Genomic DNA, 22,467 nt, shown 5'->3' with positions numbered 1-22,467 from the left:
GGGTATGGATATAATAAATTTAGCCATCAGTTCTTTCCAAATTCAATTTTTCTCATCAGAAAAGACAACATGCTGCCATTGGGTAGACCACGTCATGTTCGCCCGGCCAAAATTAATGCGTATTTCTTTTCTCAGCATACCGACTGGTGTCTTTTTTTTTACATTCTATTTCTTTAGGTAATTAACTTTCTTAATTTCTCTTTGGACTGTTGATAAGCACGTCTTAGCACCGATTTTATCCCTAATCTTGGTGGTCGATTCATGGGAATTCGAAGCTTCTCGAACTAATGCTCTTCTATTTCCTTCTGAAATCTCTTGATTATTGCCGCCTATATAGTTTTTTCCATAGTTTTCCCTATTTGTAAAAAAATTGCCACTTAGTTTTCTGTTTTTTCCTGTTTTTTCAGCAATTTTATGGTTGCATAGTCTAGATTCAAAGTATGCCTCAATCTTTGATTTTCAACCAAAGATAAAACTGTTTCTTTACCCATACTATAAATATATTGAATGCTTTGAGCTTCACAAAAAATTTGGTGAGTGTAATTGCCAAAATAAGCAAGATAATTACAATTGCATTTGGGGGCGCTAATCTGATGACGCAAAATAAGTGCACACATTTTTTGCGAAAATAGAAAAGAATAGAAAATAAAACAACGGGTTTTCACTCGCGCTTTTTTTTGGTATGAGAGACATCTCATATGATGATAATGAAATACAAAAAAAAACCAAGAAGTTGCGTGCAATAGGCAAAGAGAAAAACGTAAAAGAAAATGAGTGTAAGGGGGGGCGCTAACCTGATGACGCGAAGTGTATGTACATATATACATAGACATATATGTATGTATGTATATGGTTTGATTTGTAATTCCTGGAAAATACTCTATACGGCTCCAGTTGATTTCAATCTGTTGCATAGCTGGCACACACACAAACACAAACCCACACACACACGCATACGCACGCAGGAAGACGAGGACATTTATCAATGTTGCGACAGGATATCAAGGATTCGAGTTTGAGTTCTCATTTTCATTTCACATTTCTCATCGTTTGAATGGAGAAAAAAGGAAAAAACTCTGGAATTTATTTTCGAATTCCCTTCTTTTTTTATCAATTTTGTCGTCTTTATTTTCATTTAATATTTTTTTATATTTTTATACTCATTCACGAAAGTGAATCAGTATATTGGTTTTGTGCAATGTCCGTCTTGCTGTCCGTCCGTCTGTCCGTCTGTCCGTCTGTCCGTCCGTCCGTCTGTCCGTCTGTCCGTATGAACGCAATCTATTTCGGCGCTATTGAAGCTAGAGACTTGAAATTTGGAACACATACTCGTGTATATCTCCGATTTATAAAGTGTTAAAATTTTCCCGATCCGCCCACTAGGGGCGTGGCAAATCGGCAAATGCATTTTCCGATATACCAGAAATCATGTTTGTTGAAGAGCTAGAAAGCTGAAACTTGGTATGTAGGTCCGCGTTGACCACCCAAGATCACGAGCTATGGCGGATATATCTACGCCCATTGGGGGCGTGGCAAATCGGATAAAACTGTATCTCCTAAAGTTGTAAACCTAGAATGCTGAAATTTTGCACGTCAGCTAATGGTATGATTCTATAAAGTCTGAAGATAAATTATAAGTCTACGCCCGTTGGGGGCGTGGCAAATCGGACCTGAAGATATAGTGATTTTTTAAATTCTCCTATATTTTGGACACTATTGATGGCAGAGACCTCAAATTTTGTACATATACTCGGACTGATCACCCAAGACCAAAAAGTTTTGTCGGATATATGTCCGCCCACAGGGGGCGTGGCAAACCGCAAAAGTTTATATCTCCTAAAGTATAATAGCTAGAAGCTTCAAATTTGGATAGTTGAGTTACTGGTAGCCTCCTCTATCGATTCCCCAAAAATAATTTTTTACGCCTCTTTAGGGGCGTGGCATATCGAAAAATACCCTGTAATTTTCACATTTTTTTAGGGTAAGCATTCAAACTTTGCAGTTAGGGTAACGTTATCTCTTTCTAAAAACTGACCAAAAATGAGGTGTCTACGCCCAGTTGGGGCGTGGCAAATCGGAAAAACCTGTATATTCCACAGTATTAGAACGAAACTTAACTACTAAATTGTTGATGGGATGTGAATGAGTATTCCGCGGTCGGTAACGCCCGACTGCAACGTTCTTACTTGTTTATTGTTGTTTTTTATACCAAGGAAAACATTTACACAGTCAATTGAATTTACTGTGCCTCTTATTTGATGAATTATTAATGAATGACTGCAAAACAAACAGATAAATATATATATATGTATGTATGTATGTATGTATGTATATATGCATATATCCATATATCATATATATATATTTTCTGCATTGATATATGAGGCCTAACCGCAAACGATTTTAAGATTTTGTGGCATTTGACATTTTCAGCCAGCGAGAAAGAGACAAAAAGGAGAGAGAAAGAGATGCAGAGCACAAGTTGAATCGATAAAAGTCGATTATCGAGGCAGTTTCATAGGCAAGCTGGCAATTAGTGTTATGAAAACCCAATTTGAAATTGAGACCAACTGCTCGTAAATAATTAATGGTCGATGCGGTGGCAATTGAATTGGCTATAAGTACAACTGCCAGATGATTAGCTTGTTTCATTCATTCCAGTTCACCGTTGCGCTCGGCCATGTATTCGGTTGAGTGTCTCAACTGGGCACAGTGCCTGCCAAAGGCAATCGCCGCCAATCAACTAATCGCCAAACAACTCAGATCTCTGCTCCTCTTCATCTGCGACGATGTGCGACTGATGCAATTACTGTGGAAATGGCTGATCTACAAATGTGAGAGCCAGCAATTCAATTAGATATGCATTATTTTATAACTTAATAATATATAGAATATGTACTAAATAATAATATCATAAATAATACAATTAATGTTTAAAGTGAAAGTTCAAAAACAGAAACAAAATATAAAATTGTGTTAAATGAATTCATATATAAATTCAAAAATTTGCCACACTTGAAAATTAATTTTTAAAGTTTTCTTATAAAAAAAATATAACTATAAAACTCAAATTTCTTCGAGTAAAACAAAATTAGTGTTTATAATATTTCTTTTCATGTACTAAAAGTTTTTTAATAAAACTTTTTTATTGTTAAATTAAAACCACAAAAATGAGAACGTAAAAAATAAATCTGTTATTATACCCTGAACCCATTGAAAATGGGAAATCAGGGTATAATGGTTTTGTGAAAAGTATGTAACAGGCAGAAGGAATCATCGCAGACCCCATAAAGTATATATATTCTTGATCAGGACGACGAGCTGAGTCGATATAGCCCTGTCCGTCTGTCCGTCCGTCCGTCCGTCCGTATGAGCAAAAGGATCTCAGAAGATATAAGAGCTAGAGAGCTGAAAATTGGCAAGCATACTCGTGTATACCATAGGCAGTACAAGTTTGCTTTATTTTTTCGATAACTCATCCGATAACTTTTTTATCGAGAATAATCGAAAAATCGACAATGTTTTTTTCAGCTTATTTTGAACACTTTTAGACCTGGAGACTTCAAATTTGCGTTGTATATAAAGTTAATGGATACAAAGATTTTGTAATTTACAGATTTTGGATACCACGCCCCCTTCGCCCCCAATTTGTAAAAAACGCATTTCAAGTACTAGAGACTTGTGCTTTGAAATGTACACACATTTAAGCCATATGATTACGCTCTAAAAGTTTCATTAAGATCGTATGTCTACAAAAGAAATTATTCAACAAATAAATTCTCGTTATATTGCCCACACTGCAGTGCAGCCCAAGCGCAGCCGCTGCTAGCTGCGCAGTTTGCAAAGCGCGTGCTTATACGTGCATGTGTATGTATGTGTGCATAAAAGAAGTCCAGAATGATTAGAATATCAGTTTGGAGGGTTCAGGGTATCTCCTAGTCGAGCAGTCTCGACTGGAGCCTTCTTACTTGTTTTTCAATTGATTTCAAGCTTAAAGTTGTACTATTACTATTATTTATATTTAGAGCTTCATAAACGAACAACAATATAAAAAATCAATTGTAAATTCTTAAGAAGTTGCTTGCTTAACTACTTCATATAACTACTCATTACGTCTATAAGCTACCACTCAATTTATTTAACTCAAGAGCAATTAACATATCAAGTACAAATAACTCAGTGGGAGCTCTTAGCTCATTAGTATTTACCGTTTCGAATGAGCATATCCTCTTTGCAATTAAGCAACTCAAAGAGCATTTGAAAAGGCTCGCTTAGAGATTATTCAAACACCTTTCCACTCCCAACAACACTCAAGAGCTAAAAAACACAGCGCTTTGAGCAAATTCTTACTACCCTTACTTACTGCTCAATGGCATCTTTTACTCAAATACAATCAGCTCGATTTCAGAGCGCTAAGAGCACGACTTCAAGAAAATACTCACTCATTCAGCCATTCTCTGTCCTACTCATTCTGTCACTCTCTTTCTACAGTCCGTCGCCATAGTATATTCACCACTTAAGAGCATGCACTGTCATCTCATGCACTCTCGCTCCATTCGTGTTTGAGCTCACTCAAAGAGCGAAAGCTCTTTACGAACTGGCAAAGCCGAAGATGCAGCTGGCCGAATGCGCAGCGAAGACTGCAATCGTTTCATATGAGTTGCAAATGTTTTTGGCACATTTAGTACATGAACGGCAGCACACATGACCAAGGTGTGTGTCATGTCTAGGTGTGTGTACCTGTGTGTATGTGTGCGAAATTTTATTTATTTAACGAGTGTTTTTTGGTATATTTGTTGTTGTTTTGGTTTGCGTAGCTTGCAGTTTTTTACAGTATTTCTGTAGTTTTTTCTTGTATTTTTTTATATATTCTTTTTTTTTTTACTTTTCATTTTTTGTGGGTTTCTTTCACTTCTTGTTTGCCGAGTTTTTACTTTTTATGGCGCTGCATTTGATAGATTGAATTTTACCGAAATTGAAAGATAAGACACTACCTGTGCATATCTATGTATCTCCCTTTCTGTATGTGTGTGTGTGTGTGTGTATACTTTTGTAGCTGCGTGCGATGGGGCTTATCGTTGCTCGGCGCTGGCTGCTGTTCAGACATGTTAATTTCGACTTAATGCTGTTTAAGTAAAGCCCCAATATTTGCGCCTAATACGCATACATGTGTAATGAATGTAGGCGCTTATGCACACACACACACACATACAGAGAGAGAGAGACGGACAGACAGACAGACATGGCAATATGAGTGACTTACATGTGTAAGTCGGTAACACGACGAAAACAGATGCTATCTTGCATACATTTAGGCGCACAAGCAAAACAGCATTGGGACTTGGACTTGAACTGCGGCTGTACAAGCTTTTCAACTAATATACGTATGTGTGTGTGTGCGTTTGTATGTCTGCTTAGGTGCTCCCACTAAGGCGTCAGTCACGTGCAGAAGCCGTGCGCGACAGAGACAGGTAATGGGAGAGTAAGCGACTATGCAGCGATAAGCAAACATTGTCCATCAAAAACACACCTACGTAACGGTATGCACACACAACACACACACACACACACCTGCATGTCTGTGTGCATTCATTGCATTGAACATTGACATATTTGTCGATTTTCAAATTTATGTCAGACTTTCCCCATTGATTTTGATACGATCCCAACAGTAACAAAACGATTCTAATTGATATTTTACAAACTGAATTAAACTAAATTATATAAATACATATAAGGTAAATTAAGTCAGTAAGTCATTTAACGAATAATTTGAATTTTTCAAAAGAATTTTTGACATTTTATTTATAGTTAAAATTTGTAAAGCAATAGAGGAATATTGAAATATGTATTAATATATTTGTCAGAATTAAAAAAATTATAATAATAATAAATAAATAATTTTTAATAAAATAATTTTACTTCAAATTTCATATTTTTTTAAATATTTACACAAGAGTCAAATTTATTTAAATAGTTTTAGACTTTCGAAAAAAAAAAATTATTAAATTTTATATTAATTCGCATTAATATTATATATTTAATATTATTCCCTTTTAACACTTAATTTTTATAATTTTATTTCTTTAAGTTCATATAATTTCAAACAAGTGTTGATTTTATTTTTTATGCAACTACAAATTAAGTCTGTACATATTAAATTTAATCATTTTTTGTAATCGATAGCAAAAATGTAAAAAGTGAAAACCCAAATTGGAATTTATGAACTTTTGTGGCTGCATTTAAATGCCATGTGCGAGATAAGCATACACACACATATACACACAGACACAAACGCAGAGCAGACAACGACCTTTGCGTTGCATTAAATATTCAATTACATTCACAATGCTTAAGGCTTCTGGGGCCGCTGCAAGCAGACTCGAGCACAAACACATATATATATATAACTATATATATATAAATATATTTCAATATATGTATGTATGTATGTATGTATATCTATAAATATGTATATGTATATATATATTAATGGATGCTGATGCAGATGTATATACCTATAAATAGGATCGATGCTGTGGGCTAGTGAGGCCGGCTTCATTAAAAATCCTGTCAATACCTATTAAAATCAAAAATCAAATCAATTTTGTGCTATAATTACAAAAATGTCTGCTGCTGCTGCTGCTGCCGCCGTAAAGTTGTAAAGTGCTCAACGAAATGCACACACACACACACACACACACACATGTATGAATATTAACCAGCACACACACAGAGACATACACACAGCTAGCCAACTCTGTGCTGAGTGGTGAAGCAGAGCACAAACAAATGTCAATTAAAAAGTAAAAATTGCTGGAAAATGCCGCACGACCTGACTAAAACAAAAGGCCAACTGAGCTCAGTCGAGTTGGCAGCAGAAGCAGTACGAGCAGCATGGCAGGAGGCAGGCAGCCACAGGAGGTGAAAGTGGAATAGCGGACGAACAGGCAGGGCCAGAGCGCTCGCAGGAGTTTAGGCTAGTTTTAGACACACCCTCACATACGCAGAGAGAGAGAGAGAGAGTGAGAGAGAGAGAGAGAGAAAACGTTTTGACCAAAAAGCCAAAAATATCCGATTTACATTTGTCTTTAGTTGAGCTCGTAAATGGAATCAAGTGGCAGACAAAAGATAGGAGATAAGAGATATGATATAGTATGAGATGAGATGTAGGATAATATTGGATAAAAATTAAAATAAATAAAATTTGGCATATAAGGAAAGATAATGATAAAAGTTTGGAAAATATGAATACGATACAGACCAGTCATCAGATCTTAAAGAGATGAAAGAGAAGACAACACATAAGAATATGAGAGATGTTTACAGATTAGAATAAAATGAAAGATAAGATTTACGAAATACTAGAAATAAAATTGACCAAATAAAACCTAATAGATAATATAAAAGATCATAGGTAAAAGATAAGAGACGAGATATGTGATATATGAGATATGATAGCAGATAAAGGATAAATTTAATGGACGAAGGAGAAGAAAGCAAGAAAAGATAAAATAGATAACGGATATGGGAAAAAACATAAGAAATTCCATATAAAAAATCAGATATGAAATGAAGGATTAAATATCAGAAATAAAAGATAAAAGATGAGTGATAAGATGCAAGAGATAGGAGAGAATAAATAATAGATAATAAATATATATGATATAAAAGATGATACGAGGTTGTTGTAAGAAAAATAGGTATAAAGATATATAAAAGGAATAGGTATGAGGTCAAAGAGCCCAATGAGATAAAGTTAACTCGAATTGTGATATACACTTTTTATAATTTCTTCTTGAAATTTACAGAGTTTATTCATTAAAGGTTATTACATATTAATTTAGTTTAAAGTCTTTAAGACTCTCTTTAACTATTTAGTTTTTGATTTCTGAAATATTACTTTAATATCTGTCTAAGGAAGGGACTTTCCTTTATGTGCAATTTATTTTACTTGCTTTATTTCCTCTTGCAACCTATATTATATTTAGTACTGATTCGAATACTTCTGTTGCTCTTGCAGTCAGCCGCATCTCTCTATATCTCTTCATTTGTTATCTTTCTATTTCTCTCACTTCTCACTTTCTCTATGTCGACTTAATCTTGTCTCTTAGCTTCCACTACTCATCTATCTTCAGACGACTTTTCATGCCGCTGCAGCGCCCGCATCCACTTGAGAAAGTTGCACTCAAGACTTCATTTAGCAAGCTTCACTGTACTTGTCACTGTGACGCTGTCGCCGTCTACAGCTTTTTTTCTATTTGAGAGGACTCTTCGCCTTGGACGCTGGTCAACTGGGCAGCTGTCCACTTGAAGGGACGCAGCAGTGAAGGAGCGATGCGAAGCGTTGCTCCATTTGGATGCCAAGGCGGGTGTTGCACAAAAAATAGAGGCACCATAATAAATGTCTGGCAGTCAGATGGAGAGGAAGAAGGCGAAAAAAGGAAAGCGAAATGAAAAGAATTGCATAAAGAAGTAAAAAAGAAGCCGGCACAAAACTCGACAAGTGCCTCGGACTTTGTACGGGCTGCCAACTGAATTCAACAAGCAACAATTACCAAAGAACTGAATGGGAGCGAGTGAGGAAGCATTCAAAACAAAACAAAAACAACTGCGATTGAGCCCCGTTACCAGTCAGTTGAACAATTACAGCCAACCCTCACCTTCCCCCTCCCAACACAACGAATACGTTGACAAGGTTGGCAGCGCAGCAGGCAGCAATAAGTGCAATGCGCGATAATCGAAAATGAAGCAATAGAAACAAAAGCGTAAAGCGGAAGTCGAATCAAAGGCAATGGGCAGCAACAAAGCGCGCAAGAGCAAGCGGCAGCGGGAGAGTCGCAGATAATTTACAATTTATTTGTTTAGTTTGTGGAAGCGAGATAGCAGCAATGTTAAGTTATCTAAAATCATTTTGAGTGCATGCTTTTGCTTTATATCTGTGCTGTTCACACAGTTTCTTTAACTGACTATGTCTATTTAAAGTGTGACAGAGCAGGGGTAAATTACTTATGTTCCACTGTTAAAGACTCTGTTGATCAGTGGTACTTATGTTAAATCTAACAGTCAATGTTAGAGTCTTCGCTCAGCTGCATCCATTATGTTCAATTTTAATGAATGAAATTGACAGGCAGCATAGAGGAAAAAACAAATATACAAACGATACATTTAACTGAAGGATAATCGATTTACCACCACCACTAAAAGTCAAGGCAGCGAAAATGCAATTGAGAGCATGCCACAGCAGCGATTATTCAACTTCCCACCAAAAGGGATTTATGTATGTGTATGTGTTTGTGCAAATGCAAACACTTTCGCAGGCAGCACTGACCTATCCAACACTTTTAGGTCTGCTAAAAAAAAAGAAGAGAAGGGAGAGTAACGAGAGAGTGAGAGTGAGTAGGAAATAAATGATGGTCAGTAAACAACGAAGTGAAGGAAATATTTTGACGCGTACGAGTGTGAAAGAGAAAGGGAGAGAGAGAGGCAAAAAGTAAGTCAGACAGACAAAGAGACAGAAATCAAATGAAACGCATAAGAATCGATTCGATTAGTGAAATGAAATTTACGCCAAAATAAATTTGCACAACTTACAGACTTGGCGCGCCTAAGTGTTAGCCATATATACACCCTATACCCTAACTGTGAGTACTCCCAGCATCTTAAACCTCCTTGTTATTGAAAAGGTTACATGTGAAAAATATTAAGTTATTTAATATTATTATTTTTTTGACTTACCCGCAAGCAAAAAATATTTGTATTTTATCCTTTTTATTATATATATAGTTTGCAAGCGAAAAAGGAGCTTACATTTGACTGTAATGATTAAAACATGTGTAATAATAATACAAATTAATAGTAATAAAGATTCGAATGTATAAAAATTCCACAAAAGAATTAAAACTAATTAATTAAAATTTAAGATATTTAAGCGGGTAAAAATTTTAGGGTTTCAAAAATATATATACTTAAAAGTCTATAATTTCTTTTTTAATTTTTTTTTTTTTTTTTTTTTTTGGTGCGGGGGGGGGGGGTGTCTAAGTGTAATGTAATTCTGCAACATATAAATCAGCCAATTTTACCAATACGACATCAAAATTAGTTTGATTGCTATTATAATACTATTGTCAATATATATTTATTATTGTTATTAATATTCGATAATCAAGTACATATTAAGATGTAAGATTTACTTACAGAGCATTTTCAAAACTAAATGTTATCGATAAAACTTAAACAGTAGATAAAATATAGTTATCGCAAATCATACCACGCGTGCTTCGCCTGCTTTTAAGATTATTGTCTACCTGTGATATGAATTTAAGTGTATTCAATCTTCGGCTTTTAATTGTTTCCATTCAGTTTTCGTGCTCATTTTGTATTTTGCGCCCGTCGCCGCCGCTTGTCATGTTTGTTGTCTTCGTTGTTGTCCTTCTTGTTGTCGTTGTCGTCGTCGTCGTCGTCGTCATTGTCTCTAAACTTTTGTACGTTCATTAATCTTGTAGAGCGTTTTCGCTGTTGCGTCAGGCTTTTCCTATTCTTATATATATACAAACATACATATATCAATGTGTGTGTGTGTGTGTCTGTGTTTGGCAGTTGGTTCGGCTCCTTGTTGCTGCTCTGCTGCGCCGCGCCGTTGTCCTCGCAGCCAGGACACTTGTGCGACAGTTGTTGCATGATAAGGTTTAATCTATTTAATTGTAATTGATATTTTTCCTAGATACGATGGGGCCGTCTTTTGCTTCTTCTTCTTCTTCTGGTTCTCCTCTTTGCCACTTCATTTTTATTTCACCCATTTATAAACCAAATGAGGCGCCTAAGACAACGACGAGCCAAACAACTTGTTGGCAGTGAACAGCAACAACAACGACAACAGCAAAAACAACAACAGCTGACAAATCATAATTTATAAAGTGCTGCGCAACAGAGCCTTAAAAAACAAATGCGAGTGAGTAAAGTGAATATAAAGAAAAAGCTCTTTCTAAGCCAACAGCTGAATGCCCTAACATTTCTGTCTAGAATAAATATGCTTAAGTATGTTTTCAATTTATGGAAAATTAAAATAAATTAATATGAAATAAATTATTAATGGAATAACTAACTTGTGTCCATATAATTACTATTCTGAATGGGACGGAATAATATAGGGCAGATAGAAAGAGAGAAGGAGCGCGAGAGAGTGAGAGAGAGAGAGAGAGAGAAAAGAAATAAGTAAAGCAATATAAATAGAGATAGGGAGAGAGCAAGGGAGAGAAAGAGACAGAGAGATAAACTAACAGAGACTAGAGACTGCAATATTAATATTTAACTTTAACTTATGATGTAAATAATTTTATTGGTAGACACAAATTTATTCTTGACTTTGCTCATGAATGAACTGGAAATGGATGGAGAACAAATGCCAACGATCTATTGCTAGCTTGAGTTGAAAAGTAGAGCATGTGTTAATCCGATATGTCCTAGACTCTGCGTGGGTTTGAGCTTAATGGGAGGCGTGGGTAGGCGGAAGCTGGGCATGTAATCACGCCAATGCCATTATCTTGCATATCCCTTTGTCAGTTAGTGCAGATGATGGAGGGACGTCGCACACATGGGACACATCAAATACGGGCAAGATAAGAGAGTGCCAAGTTGTTGATGTGTAAACGGTTTCGGATTTAAAATAAAATAGGCGTGAGTAAACAACACACGGCTAGAGTACGATAGAGAGAGAGAGAGAGAGAAGACCGTGAAAAAAAAAATAAAACAGGAAGTCTAAAACAAATTGTTGCGGAAACTCCGGCAAACACAATAAATGTTTAATAAGCCAAAACGAGCAGAGAAAAAGCGAAAGCGACGCTGCCCTAAAAGCCTCCCAGCTCTGGGTGTCTGCATTCAAGTCGAGGTCTCCCGTTCAGGCCTCGGTTTCGGCCTCAATCTGGGTCTGGTTAAGAGGGCAGCCCCATATTGCGGAAGCTGCAGCGGAAGCTGCCCGACTGAAATGTTGTTCAAATCTTAACGTTAAATTATAGAAACCGACTTCCATGGAAAGAAATAAACCTAGGCATAAACATAAATCTCGAGTTGCTCGACTTATGAAAGTGAAATGCAATATACATGTTTATTCTATTATCTATCAAACATAAGATATGCATACTTTATGGGGTCTACATTTTAACAAAACCATTATACTAAAATCTCGCATATTTTGTTCTTATTTTTTTATATTTTTTATATTTAATATAGAAAACGAAATGATTTGCGCTTTTATGGACAGCAAGACAGACATATCTAATGAAACACATATATTCCATTCAAATAAATCATTATCAATGTACAGATAAACAATTTACAGATAATTGTGCATGGCTATCGTTTAATTTCTAACTCTATTCAGTTTCTGAAGGTCATAATTCTACTCTCAGAAAGAGCAGAGCCAAGTTCTATGAATTATTGATAACAACTGTTGTTGACAATATCAAGGTAAAGCAATTAGATTAGGCAATCGTGACCAGACAAACGATAAATATAAATAAATAAATAAAATAAATAAATATATGGCGAGCTTACAAAATAATATTGATTTTTAATCGATTTTGTGTGCTTAATAAATAATATAAACTCCCACCTATACAATGTCTATCGATAACATTAAAAAGGAATCAGATATCGAATTTGTTAAGCAAATTGAATACAAATCAATATAAATGTACGTCTCTAACTCTGAAAGGCTCGCAGATCAAAGTATTCATACAAATGAACAGCCAAACGGAGAGGCAGAGCAAGCTAAGTCGGCTCAGCTGATCGCCCTGACCAAGAATATATGTATGTATGCTTTATGGGGTGTGCGACGCTTTCGTCAGCCTATTATATACATTTTCTTACACAGAAATCAACCAGAAAAAAAAATAATTAAGGTCATAAGATAGCCTTTTCTATGGGATGTGTTATCCTTTGTGGGTTTTATAGTAAAGAACTTACATACTCAAAAATATGTTCTATAATAATTTAGGGAATAATTAAGAGATCGAAATTATTATTGGGTAAATTTAACAGCAAATAATAAAAAAAAAAGTCGAAATAAATAAGAGTTTTAGTAACCTTTGGTTGCTTAGCTAAACGATTTCAAAGAACTGAGGCATAAAATCCCGAGTGAGCGAGATGTAGAGAAGAAGAGGGCGAGAGCGAGAGCCTCTCGTTAACCTCACGCTTTAAGAAATGCGACATAGGCGGGCGTCCGAAAGTGAGCTACACAACAAATCACTTAAGCGCAAAGCACAAATTTTCAACAATTGCATACTGGTGCAAAAAGCGCTGCTTATAAGGTAAAAAGCAACAGAAACAGAAACAGCAACAGCAACAAAATGTAAGCCAAACTTTCAGCTAAGAAAAACATATGAATATACAAATACATATGCATATACACATGTACGTAGATTCGGGTCGTAAAACTTGCTCTGCGTCTTCTGTCAGGCATACATACATACATACAATAAGGTGGCATATGCGCTCTGTTTACTGCTTAGAGAAAACCGCTAACAATATTTAAAACTTTTCCCTGAAACTGCGCTGCGGAATGCATAATTTAGATGAAATGTACAGAATATACAATATATAAGATATAAGAGTTTATTATAAGTTATTTCATTTGCTAGAGAAATAATTGTACTAAAAATAACAAAATGAAAATTCATATTATTTGCCAATTAAAAATTAAATGTCTATTACTATACCCTATAAATGCCAATGAGAATTGCGATGAAAAGCATATTGGTTTTGCTTAAATGAACTCAATAAACTTTGTACAGGGAGTATATAAAATACGAAGCTCAAGCCCCACATGTGAGTCCAAACATATCGAAGGCCATGCGAATGAACTGTTGATACGATTTGTCGTTGAGAACAGTTAAGTCAAAGGCATATGCACATATAGAGACTGCTAACAGTCAAATGATAGATAATAGCTCATCTGTAACTTTGTTTGATAAGACATAGACAAAATTCAGACTCTGCATCACATGCATCAAGCGAATTCAGTTTTCAATAAATTTTAAGCGCGTGCGCTTTAAGAAATTCAAATTTTAATATTGTATTACAAATTTAGATATTCCGGAGGAATAATGAGTGAGAGAAGCGACAATTCGGTATGTTTACCCAATGAAAGTGAACTGGACTTGATGCATAATTGAGAACTGAATGCATATATTTAGCACTGTCTTGCCATAAAGAAGTTGGACGAGCGATGCGGCAAATATTGCTATACAATCGTAAAGCCCTTGTTAGGATATGCATCTTCTGTGCGATCTAAAGAGGAAAAGTTTGTGAAACTAAACAATAAAATATCGAGCCTTGAACCGCAGATTACGTTGCAAGAGAGTGAATTAAATGTCATGTAAATCAACTGAGAAATACTACTTGGCCAAAGAGGATGTGGCTATTAAGGAACTCAGAAATAAATTGAGTGATAAGGAAAATGCAAACAATCAAGAATTACCTTCCAGCTGCATAGGTAAAACGACAGGTATGCACGAAATAAAACTTCCTGGATGGAGTGCCTTTGACGTGTATTGTGATTCGAGTCTCGTCGATTGTGGCTGGACAGTAATTCAGTGTCGTGAAGACGGATCTGTTGAAATACGCCTTTTACAAACTTAGGTGTGAGGGGGTGGATATAGGGGTAGGGGGTAAATTTAAACGAAATTGTATAAAATGCATGTAAATATACATACACAATTTGGAGACTGTAGCTCCAAAGATGTAGGAGATATAATTTTATAACTGATTTTCGATAAGGTTTTTTATCGATAAAAAAAAAAGATTGGGAAGAGTTATCCGCGCTGTAAGTACGGACATTAAAAAAAAATCGAAATCCCTAGCTCTTATATCTTCTGAAATCGATGCGTTCATACATACGGACAGACGGACAGACCTCCGGCAGGGCCAAATCGACTCAGCTCGTCACCATGATCAAGAATATATATACTTTATGGGGTCTGCCACGCCTCCTGCCTGCTACATACATTTCAAGAAAACCATTATACCCATTTTCAATGGGTTCAGGGTATAATAACAAGTTAATAGTTTTTCACGCAGCACGTTTTTCATGCCACACAGCGTTGAACTTTTATGGCATGTTGCATGTTGCAGCTCCCGTCGGTCTGTCTCCCCCTTGCTCTTGCCACTGTCCCCTATGGATTGTGAGTAAGTGTGTGTGTGTGTGTGTGTGTGTGATATTTGTTTGTTTACCTGCGGGCTTTAAGGCTTAGTTATTTCTATCGCCTCAAATGGATGTTTCTTTAAAATGATATTTAATATGCTTTATATATTAGTTATATTTTGGGCAAATATTTATATATTTATTCCACTAACTCATCAAAGCTGTAACTCCTTGAACATTTTAAGCTACAACTAATTCGGATTATTTTTCGTTTCGAACAAGTCGCTCAGACAACTCAGACAAGAACCTTTCTTGCCACTTGTTGCCCAAATGCCAGCCACGCCCACAATTGTGTTTTGGTTTTTTAATGTGAATTAAATATATAGAAATGTGAATTAAGATGCCCTAAAAGCCTAGCAAAAAATTAAAAAAAAAAATAATATAAAAATACAAAAAAAAAAAAATTAAAAAAATAAAAATACAAAAAAAAAAAATGATTGTATAAAAAGTCGGAACAACAACAAGGACAACCGCAAAATGCTCAAACTGTGCAAACTTTTTAAGTGCAGAATTTATAGCTGGCGATTTGTTGTCTGGCCGGCTTTTTCTCTACTCCCCCCTTTGGGCCATGCCCCGAAACGCCGCATTCGCTTCTCCACTAACCCATTTGGCAGCCCACAATTTGTTCTTAATGGTTCAGCAGAATCAATACAATGAGAACTTCTCCTCTGTGTGTGTGTGTGTGTAGGGTGGGGGGAGGTGTCTGGGGTGGGGGAGGTGTGTGAGGGTGTGTGTGTGTGTGCATTTTAGAAAATATGAAAAGTCAAGAAAAGTTTTATGGTAAATGAGTAATGAGTGGCCTGACTGGCTGACATTATGGCCAGCCTTAACAGCAGGCAAATGCCAACTTCATAGCCAAAGCCAGCGAGCATTGAGTTTGACCCAAATAAGTTTTGTGGCGCAGCCCCAAATACCCTAGAAATTTTATGAAAAGGCTATGTTTGAAATTGATCAAATGCGCTGCAGATCGATGACAGATATATGTATTAAAGTATAGACTTGCATAGTTTTTGTTTTACTAATATAAAATTAAAATAAAAATATAAAAAACAACTTTTCTTGAAAAAAAAACAACTTTACTTAAAATATATTAAGTTTTAAGAATTATGAAAAAATTGGTATTTTAAATATTATTATTAAATATTATTTAGTTTTTTAAATTTTGCATTTTTGAAATATTGTATTTTTTTTAAGGTTTTAATATGTACACTCCAAAAGTTTTTCTAAAAAAAAAGTTTCTTAAACAAATTTAATTAAATAACAAAGAAATGAATTAATTTGTATATTAATAATTAATAATTTTGTATGAAGGAATCATAATATCTTATATAGAAATAAATTGTTATAAATAATCTCACAGCTGGCTTCAGCAACAGTTGCTAAATATTAAAATATAAATACATTTTAAGATAGATTTCACTTAAAATTAGTCATTTAAAAAAGATCAACATGCACTTGAGCAACTTTTTAATGTTTATGACTGGCTGTGGCATCAACCGGAATAATTAATTAAATATGCGTTCGCTTGAGCTTAAGTTATTTGGCTTGCAACTCGAAACAGCTGAGAGGCAAAATTTCCACACATCAGCCATAACTTGACTTAATTGATTTAAATATGATTGATGAACTCATGCACATCCTCACACACGCACACCCACACACACATATATATATAAGCATTTTGAAGAGGCGCGTTTGACGAAGAATCGAAAGTTCTGGGAATATAATTTATTGGCAAGTCTTGAAAAAATTTTCCTAAATTCTAAACAAAATTAAATAATTAAAAACAAATTAGTCAAAAACCTCTTTAATAAATATTAACCAATTTTTTTTTTTTTTAATTGATTGCTCTTAATTTTATAATTAAGAAGCCAAATAATACTTTTAAAATCAATTGTATTTAAATTTGCTTTACCTTTCAAGTGACTCAATAATGAATTCAATAAATAACAATACTTTGATTAATCAATTGCTCATATCAATTTTATTTATTTCATTTACAACTCCGCAGCTGTGGAGACAATCCAAGAGCGAAGAGAGGCCACATCAGCGTAGACACCAGGATAGCTGACCTTGGCACAGCTTTTGCCCCAGGAAACAATGCCGACAAGCTCACCATTGGCGACCAATGGACCACCAGAGTCACCCTGGCAGGCGTCCTTCTTCTCGGAGTAGGCACAGACCATGGTGTCCAAGATCTGTCCGTTGCCATAGGAATAAGCGTCCGAGTCACAGTCGGATTTCGTAACCAAATCAACCTCAACCTCTTGCAGGACAGTAGTCGATGAACACAACAAGTAGCAGGTGGTGCCCCAGCCGGTGACGACGGCAGGTGTGCCCGTGGGTGGTGTAGTCTGGGCCAAAGGCACAAAGCGCACCTTGGCGGACTGGCGAACGGGAGAGCTTAGCCTGATCACGGCAACATCGTTGATCATCAATTTGCTATTGTAGCCCTCGTGGTATTTCAATTTGGAAACGGTGACAAGTTCGCCGCCCTCATTACGGTCCGTAGAGCCAACACGAACCTGGATCTCGTTTGCCTTGTACGACTGCAAGCAATGGGCAGCGGTGACAACTGTCTGGGCGTCGATCAAGCTGCCGCCGCAGAAATGGGCTCCCTTAAGGGTCTGGAGCGACACCTGATAGGGATGAGCCTCAATGGTGGTTGGCACGCCATTGACGATGCGGCCGAAGGGAAACTCCTGCTCGGGCATGCCCTGGCAAACGGCCAGGCAGGCCAACAGGCCAATGAAACTCACAGTCAACCGATTCATATTGTTAGCAAATACTAAACTAATCATCTATCCAGACACGGTGTTTTTATACTGGCTCTTATCAAACTGTTTGCCACAGCACCTGTAAATCAAGGGCCATCTATCGTACAGCCGTGTCGAGCCCTCATAAATTCTCGGAAGACATCGGTCAGATTAGAGTAGAGTAGCACGCGCTCAATGTTATTATGACGAAGACATATGCTAAAAATAAAATCTGTATTATTATAAATTATGTTTACGAAAGATACCGCAATCTTTCTGAGTAATATAAATCCCTTAGACGAAATTTTAAGACTTTATAATAATATATGGTATGGTATATAATTTTTTTGTTATTATAATGTAATATTAATATAAGTATAAATATTAAATAAATTGATAACCTGTTTTATTAATATTATATATTATATTTTAAATTTATAAATTGAAATTTATAATTTTTATTTCGCCCACAACACGATATTAATATAATATATTATAATATTTTTATTTAAAGTTAAAATTTTTGCATCTTCTATATAGGAATCCAATGCTTCTTCTTATGAATTTTTAAAGCTACCCACTGACTTTAACACACACACAAGCACGGTTACCATCACATACACAGACATACAAAATGCTCACACACACTCATTCGTGAAATTGACACAGTTCCCCACTTGAGTTTGCCGCTCGGTCAGACCCAAACACTGTCATTCAAGCGGGCATAAATTATTATTATATTATGCAAAAAGAAAAAAAAAAAAAAAAAGAGCAGGCCAGGGAGACAAAGTGACAGCAAGTGATTTTTATACTTTGCCAGCAAGTGAAGTTTTATGCGACTAACCCAAAATCTGACAGTTGATTGCAGCGCAGAGCAGATGATTGAGATAATAAAGCTGTTCGCATCTGAGGCTCAGGCTGAGACCGAAGCTAAAGCAAGTTAAAAATTGTTGATTACATTTGAATCCCAGTCATAACTGTCAGAAAATGGCTTGCTCAGCTCGGCTGAGCCTTGCCATGCCCACACAGCTGGCCCCTGACTGAGACCCAATGCCATCTGCCATTGATGGCAACCCGGCGTATGTGTTATGTGCACAAAAGTCGGCTGTCATTATGTCATAAACATATAAGTGCGACAGAGAGAGAGAGAGAGAGAGAGAGAGAGAGAGAGAGAAGAAGCGAGAAAACTCATATTAATGCTGTCTGTCATTGTTTGAGTCGAGCCAGCACTCGCCCACAACGTCCAGTTGTTGCTGGTTCTATCGACAGACCCTCGGAATGCGTTTCCATTCAATTCCATATAATTATCATACGCTCTACTTTATTTTGAACTCATGCAAATGGAACACCGCGGATAAGCCACTGTTTTATAAGTTTCCATTCTTATACACTTTCTATATTATAAAACTCATTTAAAAGCATAAATTGTGCATAAGACTCAGAGAGTGACCATAAATATTTTTAAAAATAAAAAAAAATTTGACCATAAATATTTTTATAAATAAAAAAAGAAATTATATATTTTACTTCCGAAATACTAAATTTTAATGCTCTTAAATTTCTAAAATCAGACACTTGACTGACTCTCAATTTATATTTATTTTTTTCTAAAAATACAATACTTATAAAATGGGCAGTGGAGAATGTGAATAGCGCACACAACATTGATTGGTATAACTTTTTGTTCGTGATATTTATATTCATAGTTAAAATAAATATATTTTGTTATCCTCTATAGTTTTAGCATTTTATTTGATGCAAACTTGCAAGCTTCTGTTTTATTTTTTAATTATATTTTATTTCAGTCTTTTCATTATTATTTTGTTTTAAATGATTATTTTATTTATTATTATTCGGATCTCATTTTTTTGATTTGAAAAATAAATACTTTATTTATTTATTTATATAAAATTAACTCAATATATATTGCTTTTTTGTTTTAATAGAATTTTCTTTTGCCCATATATATATATAAATAAATAATTAACCATTGAGATATAAAAAATAAATAATTATCCAATGAGTTAATTATTTATTTTTGTTTATTTGTCTTGGGTTTTATTTGTTTTCTTATCTATATATTTAATTTTAAATAAAATATTTCTATGCTTATTTTATATAATTTATTTTAAATTTTTATAAAGTAATGACGCTGATCATTTATATTTAAATTCGATAAATATGAATAATAAAAACTTATTTCAAATCCAATGTCTCAACTGCTATCCAACTAAACTGTTTTGCTCAGCTCTAAGTTTCCCAGATATCTTAAAAGACAACATACAGATTATGATACTCTAATTTTCCAACTGTTGCTAAATTGCATTAACTAAGGAACAATTTGAGGTTAGGGTGTTCGCCTGTTTCTGTTGCTCGCATATTTTGGGTTGCACATCAGCTATTTGGGCTGCATGCCACATGCCGCATATGCCACACGACTGGCATATAATTTTACACCTGCCTGAGCGAACGAACATTGCTGTCGCACCTTTCCCCCTCTCTGACTCTCCCGCTCCCTCTCCTCGTTTTCATTCCATTTTGCTGCCAAGGGGGGGGGGGGGGAGGGGGGGCGTGTAGAAGGGCACATGAGGCAACTTTTGTTGTTCTCGGGTCAATTGCTGTCCATTTGAGCCAGGCCCAAAAATATGCAATACTTTTTTGACATCACTTTGGTTCTGTTAATACTAATTCACAATAGTGAAACGACTGTTTTGGTTATGTGGAACGACCGACTATCTGTTTATAGACTTGACTTTTGGGATATGGAGTCGTATATATAATCGAACTATAAAAATTTTCCCAATCCGCTCACTATGGGTTTTAGAGTTAGCAATTTAAAGAACAAATAAGCCACTTTCAATATCCTATATTAATTTCAATAAAATCAATATTTATATACTACTTGAGGGTGTGGCAAATGGAAAAATTAACCTGACAGCTTTTGGATCGTGAATGAGTATTTTGCAGTCGGTGACGATCGACAGCAACGTTAGTTATTTTGGTAGTTTGGAGGGAAGATATGGTACTAAATCACGCCGTTGCCATGCAAAGCATTTCAGGCAGTTGATTACAAAACTATGCAGCCACAAGCTGAGGCTGGAGCCGAAATTGCAGCTGAAGCTGTGCAGCAATATGTTCCGGAAACGTTGTAGCACAGTGTAGCTTTTCTATTTTCGGACAGCTTTACAGTATGCGAACTAAATGGAATATTGATAACTGTGTGTAAAATATTGTGATCAATAGTATTTATTGACTTTTACTTAATATTCAGCAATATTTTGAATGGAACTTATTTTAGATTACTTTTGATTAATTTGGATTATAATATGGGCAGTATGGAGTATTTAATTGAGTGTTGGAGCTTGATGATGATGTGATGAATATAGATGAAAATGAAATATAAATTGCAACTAAAAATAATGAAATGTATATATTTAAAGTAGAATTTTAAATTGAAAATGCAGTTTAATATAAAATGATGGAATAAACAAATGAGAAATTTTGCTATCGGGCATTACCGACTGCAGCATACTCATTCCTAGCCCCAACGATGCCAGATCCATTTTTCCATTTGCCACGCTACCAATTTGTTGTATACACATATTTTTAATGGGTGAATCAGTAAAATTCTTGTAATCTTGGGAATCTTTCTATATACGAGTACACGTTCCAATATATTAGCTTCACTTTAGTGAATGAGTATAATCATTGTATAATAGTAGAACGGCACATCATTTACCTTAATAAAAACATTATTTAATTTGTTTTATTTTATTATTTATATTTTTATTTTTATTCTAATAATTTATGGGCTGAAAAAGCAAAGTTTAAAAAGCTAATAAACATATTTCTTCCATATTCTCAGAGTTGTTCGATAGTCATCGACAATATCGATTATTGAAACCATCGAGAGTTATCAGTTTTCAGCGCTAAAATTAAAGTAGCTAGTGCATCATAGGCGATCTTACATTGTTCTCGTGTATTCCTTCTATTAACAGGATCAGCTAATATAATAATATAATTATTTTATTATTATTATTATTTTTTTTTTAATATGTGACTTTAATATATTTTATATTTTTCTCTCATCTATGTTTCAGTTAATAGCAAATATGTTAAGCAGAATCGCTTACTATAGGATTTGTGACTGCCAGCCTTTGTCATTTGTCTAGCCACGCCCTCAAGCAACGCCCAGGCGGGAATTTTTATTAAAAATGTTTTTCTTTGAGTTTTTTTTTTTTTTTTTTTTTTTTGCGTCTGATAAAATATAACATATAGACGCGACTTTAGTCCGACCAGTCCACACGCACAGTCTGGGATCCTGTGTCGTTTTATTGCCCAAGCTGTGGGCGTGTCAGTTTGTTGTCGTTGTTGTTTTCCATAAAGCTGTTAAATACTTAAGTGTAATTTATGGCATGCGATATTATTCGTTTGTGCTGTCATGTTTTCCAAAAGTTTTGCATATGGCCAAAGCCAAAACGGGGCCCGAGCAGAAAAACTGAAACCAAGTCG

General features: G+C 35.3%; 1 protein-coding gene across 1 annotated transcript; it reads right to left on the bottom strand.

The window, feature by feature from the left end:
• Positions 1 to 17,155: 17,155 nt before the first annotated feature.
• LOC149269869 (trypsin-like) lies at positions 17,156 to 18,015 on the bottom strand. The gene has a single exon (XM_089464329.1). It carries the CDS (start codon positions 17,998 to 18,000, stop codon positions 17,197 to 17,199), a length of 804 nt encoding a protein of 267 aa, XP_089320455.1. The 5' UTR covers positions 18,001 to 18,015; the 3' UTR covers positions 17,156 to 17,196.
• Between the last annotated feature and the right edge of the window lie 4,452 nt (positions 18,016 to 22,467).

The sequence above is a fragment of the Drosophila arizonae genome, chromosome 3 (genome assembly GCF_054131065.1).
Source record: "Drosophila arizonae isolate 15081-1271.41 chromosome 3, UAZ_ARI_1.0, whole genome shotgun sequence".
NCBI lineage: Eukaryota > Metazoa > Arthropoda > Insecta > Diptera > Drosophilidae > Drosophila > Drosophila arizonae.
Note: the sequence above shows the minus strand (reverse complement) of the source record. Positions and strands in the feature narration are given on the sequence as shown.

Bases quoted from the DNA above. Each gene is read 5' to 3' on its own strand.
- LOC149269869 (XM_089464329.1), bottom strand. From the start codon at position 18,000: ATGATTAGTTTAGTATTTGCTAACAATATGAATCGGTTGACTGTGAGT.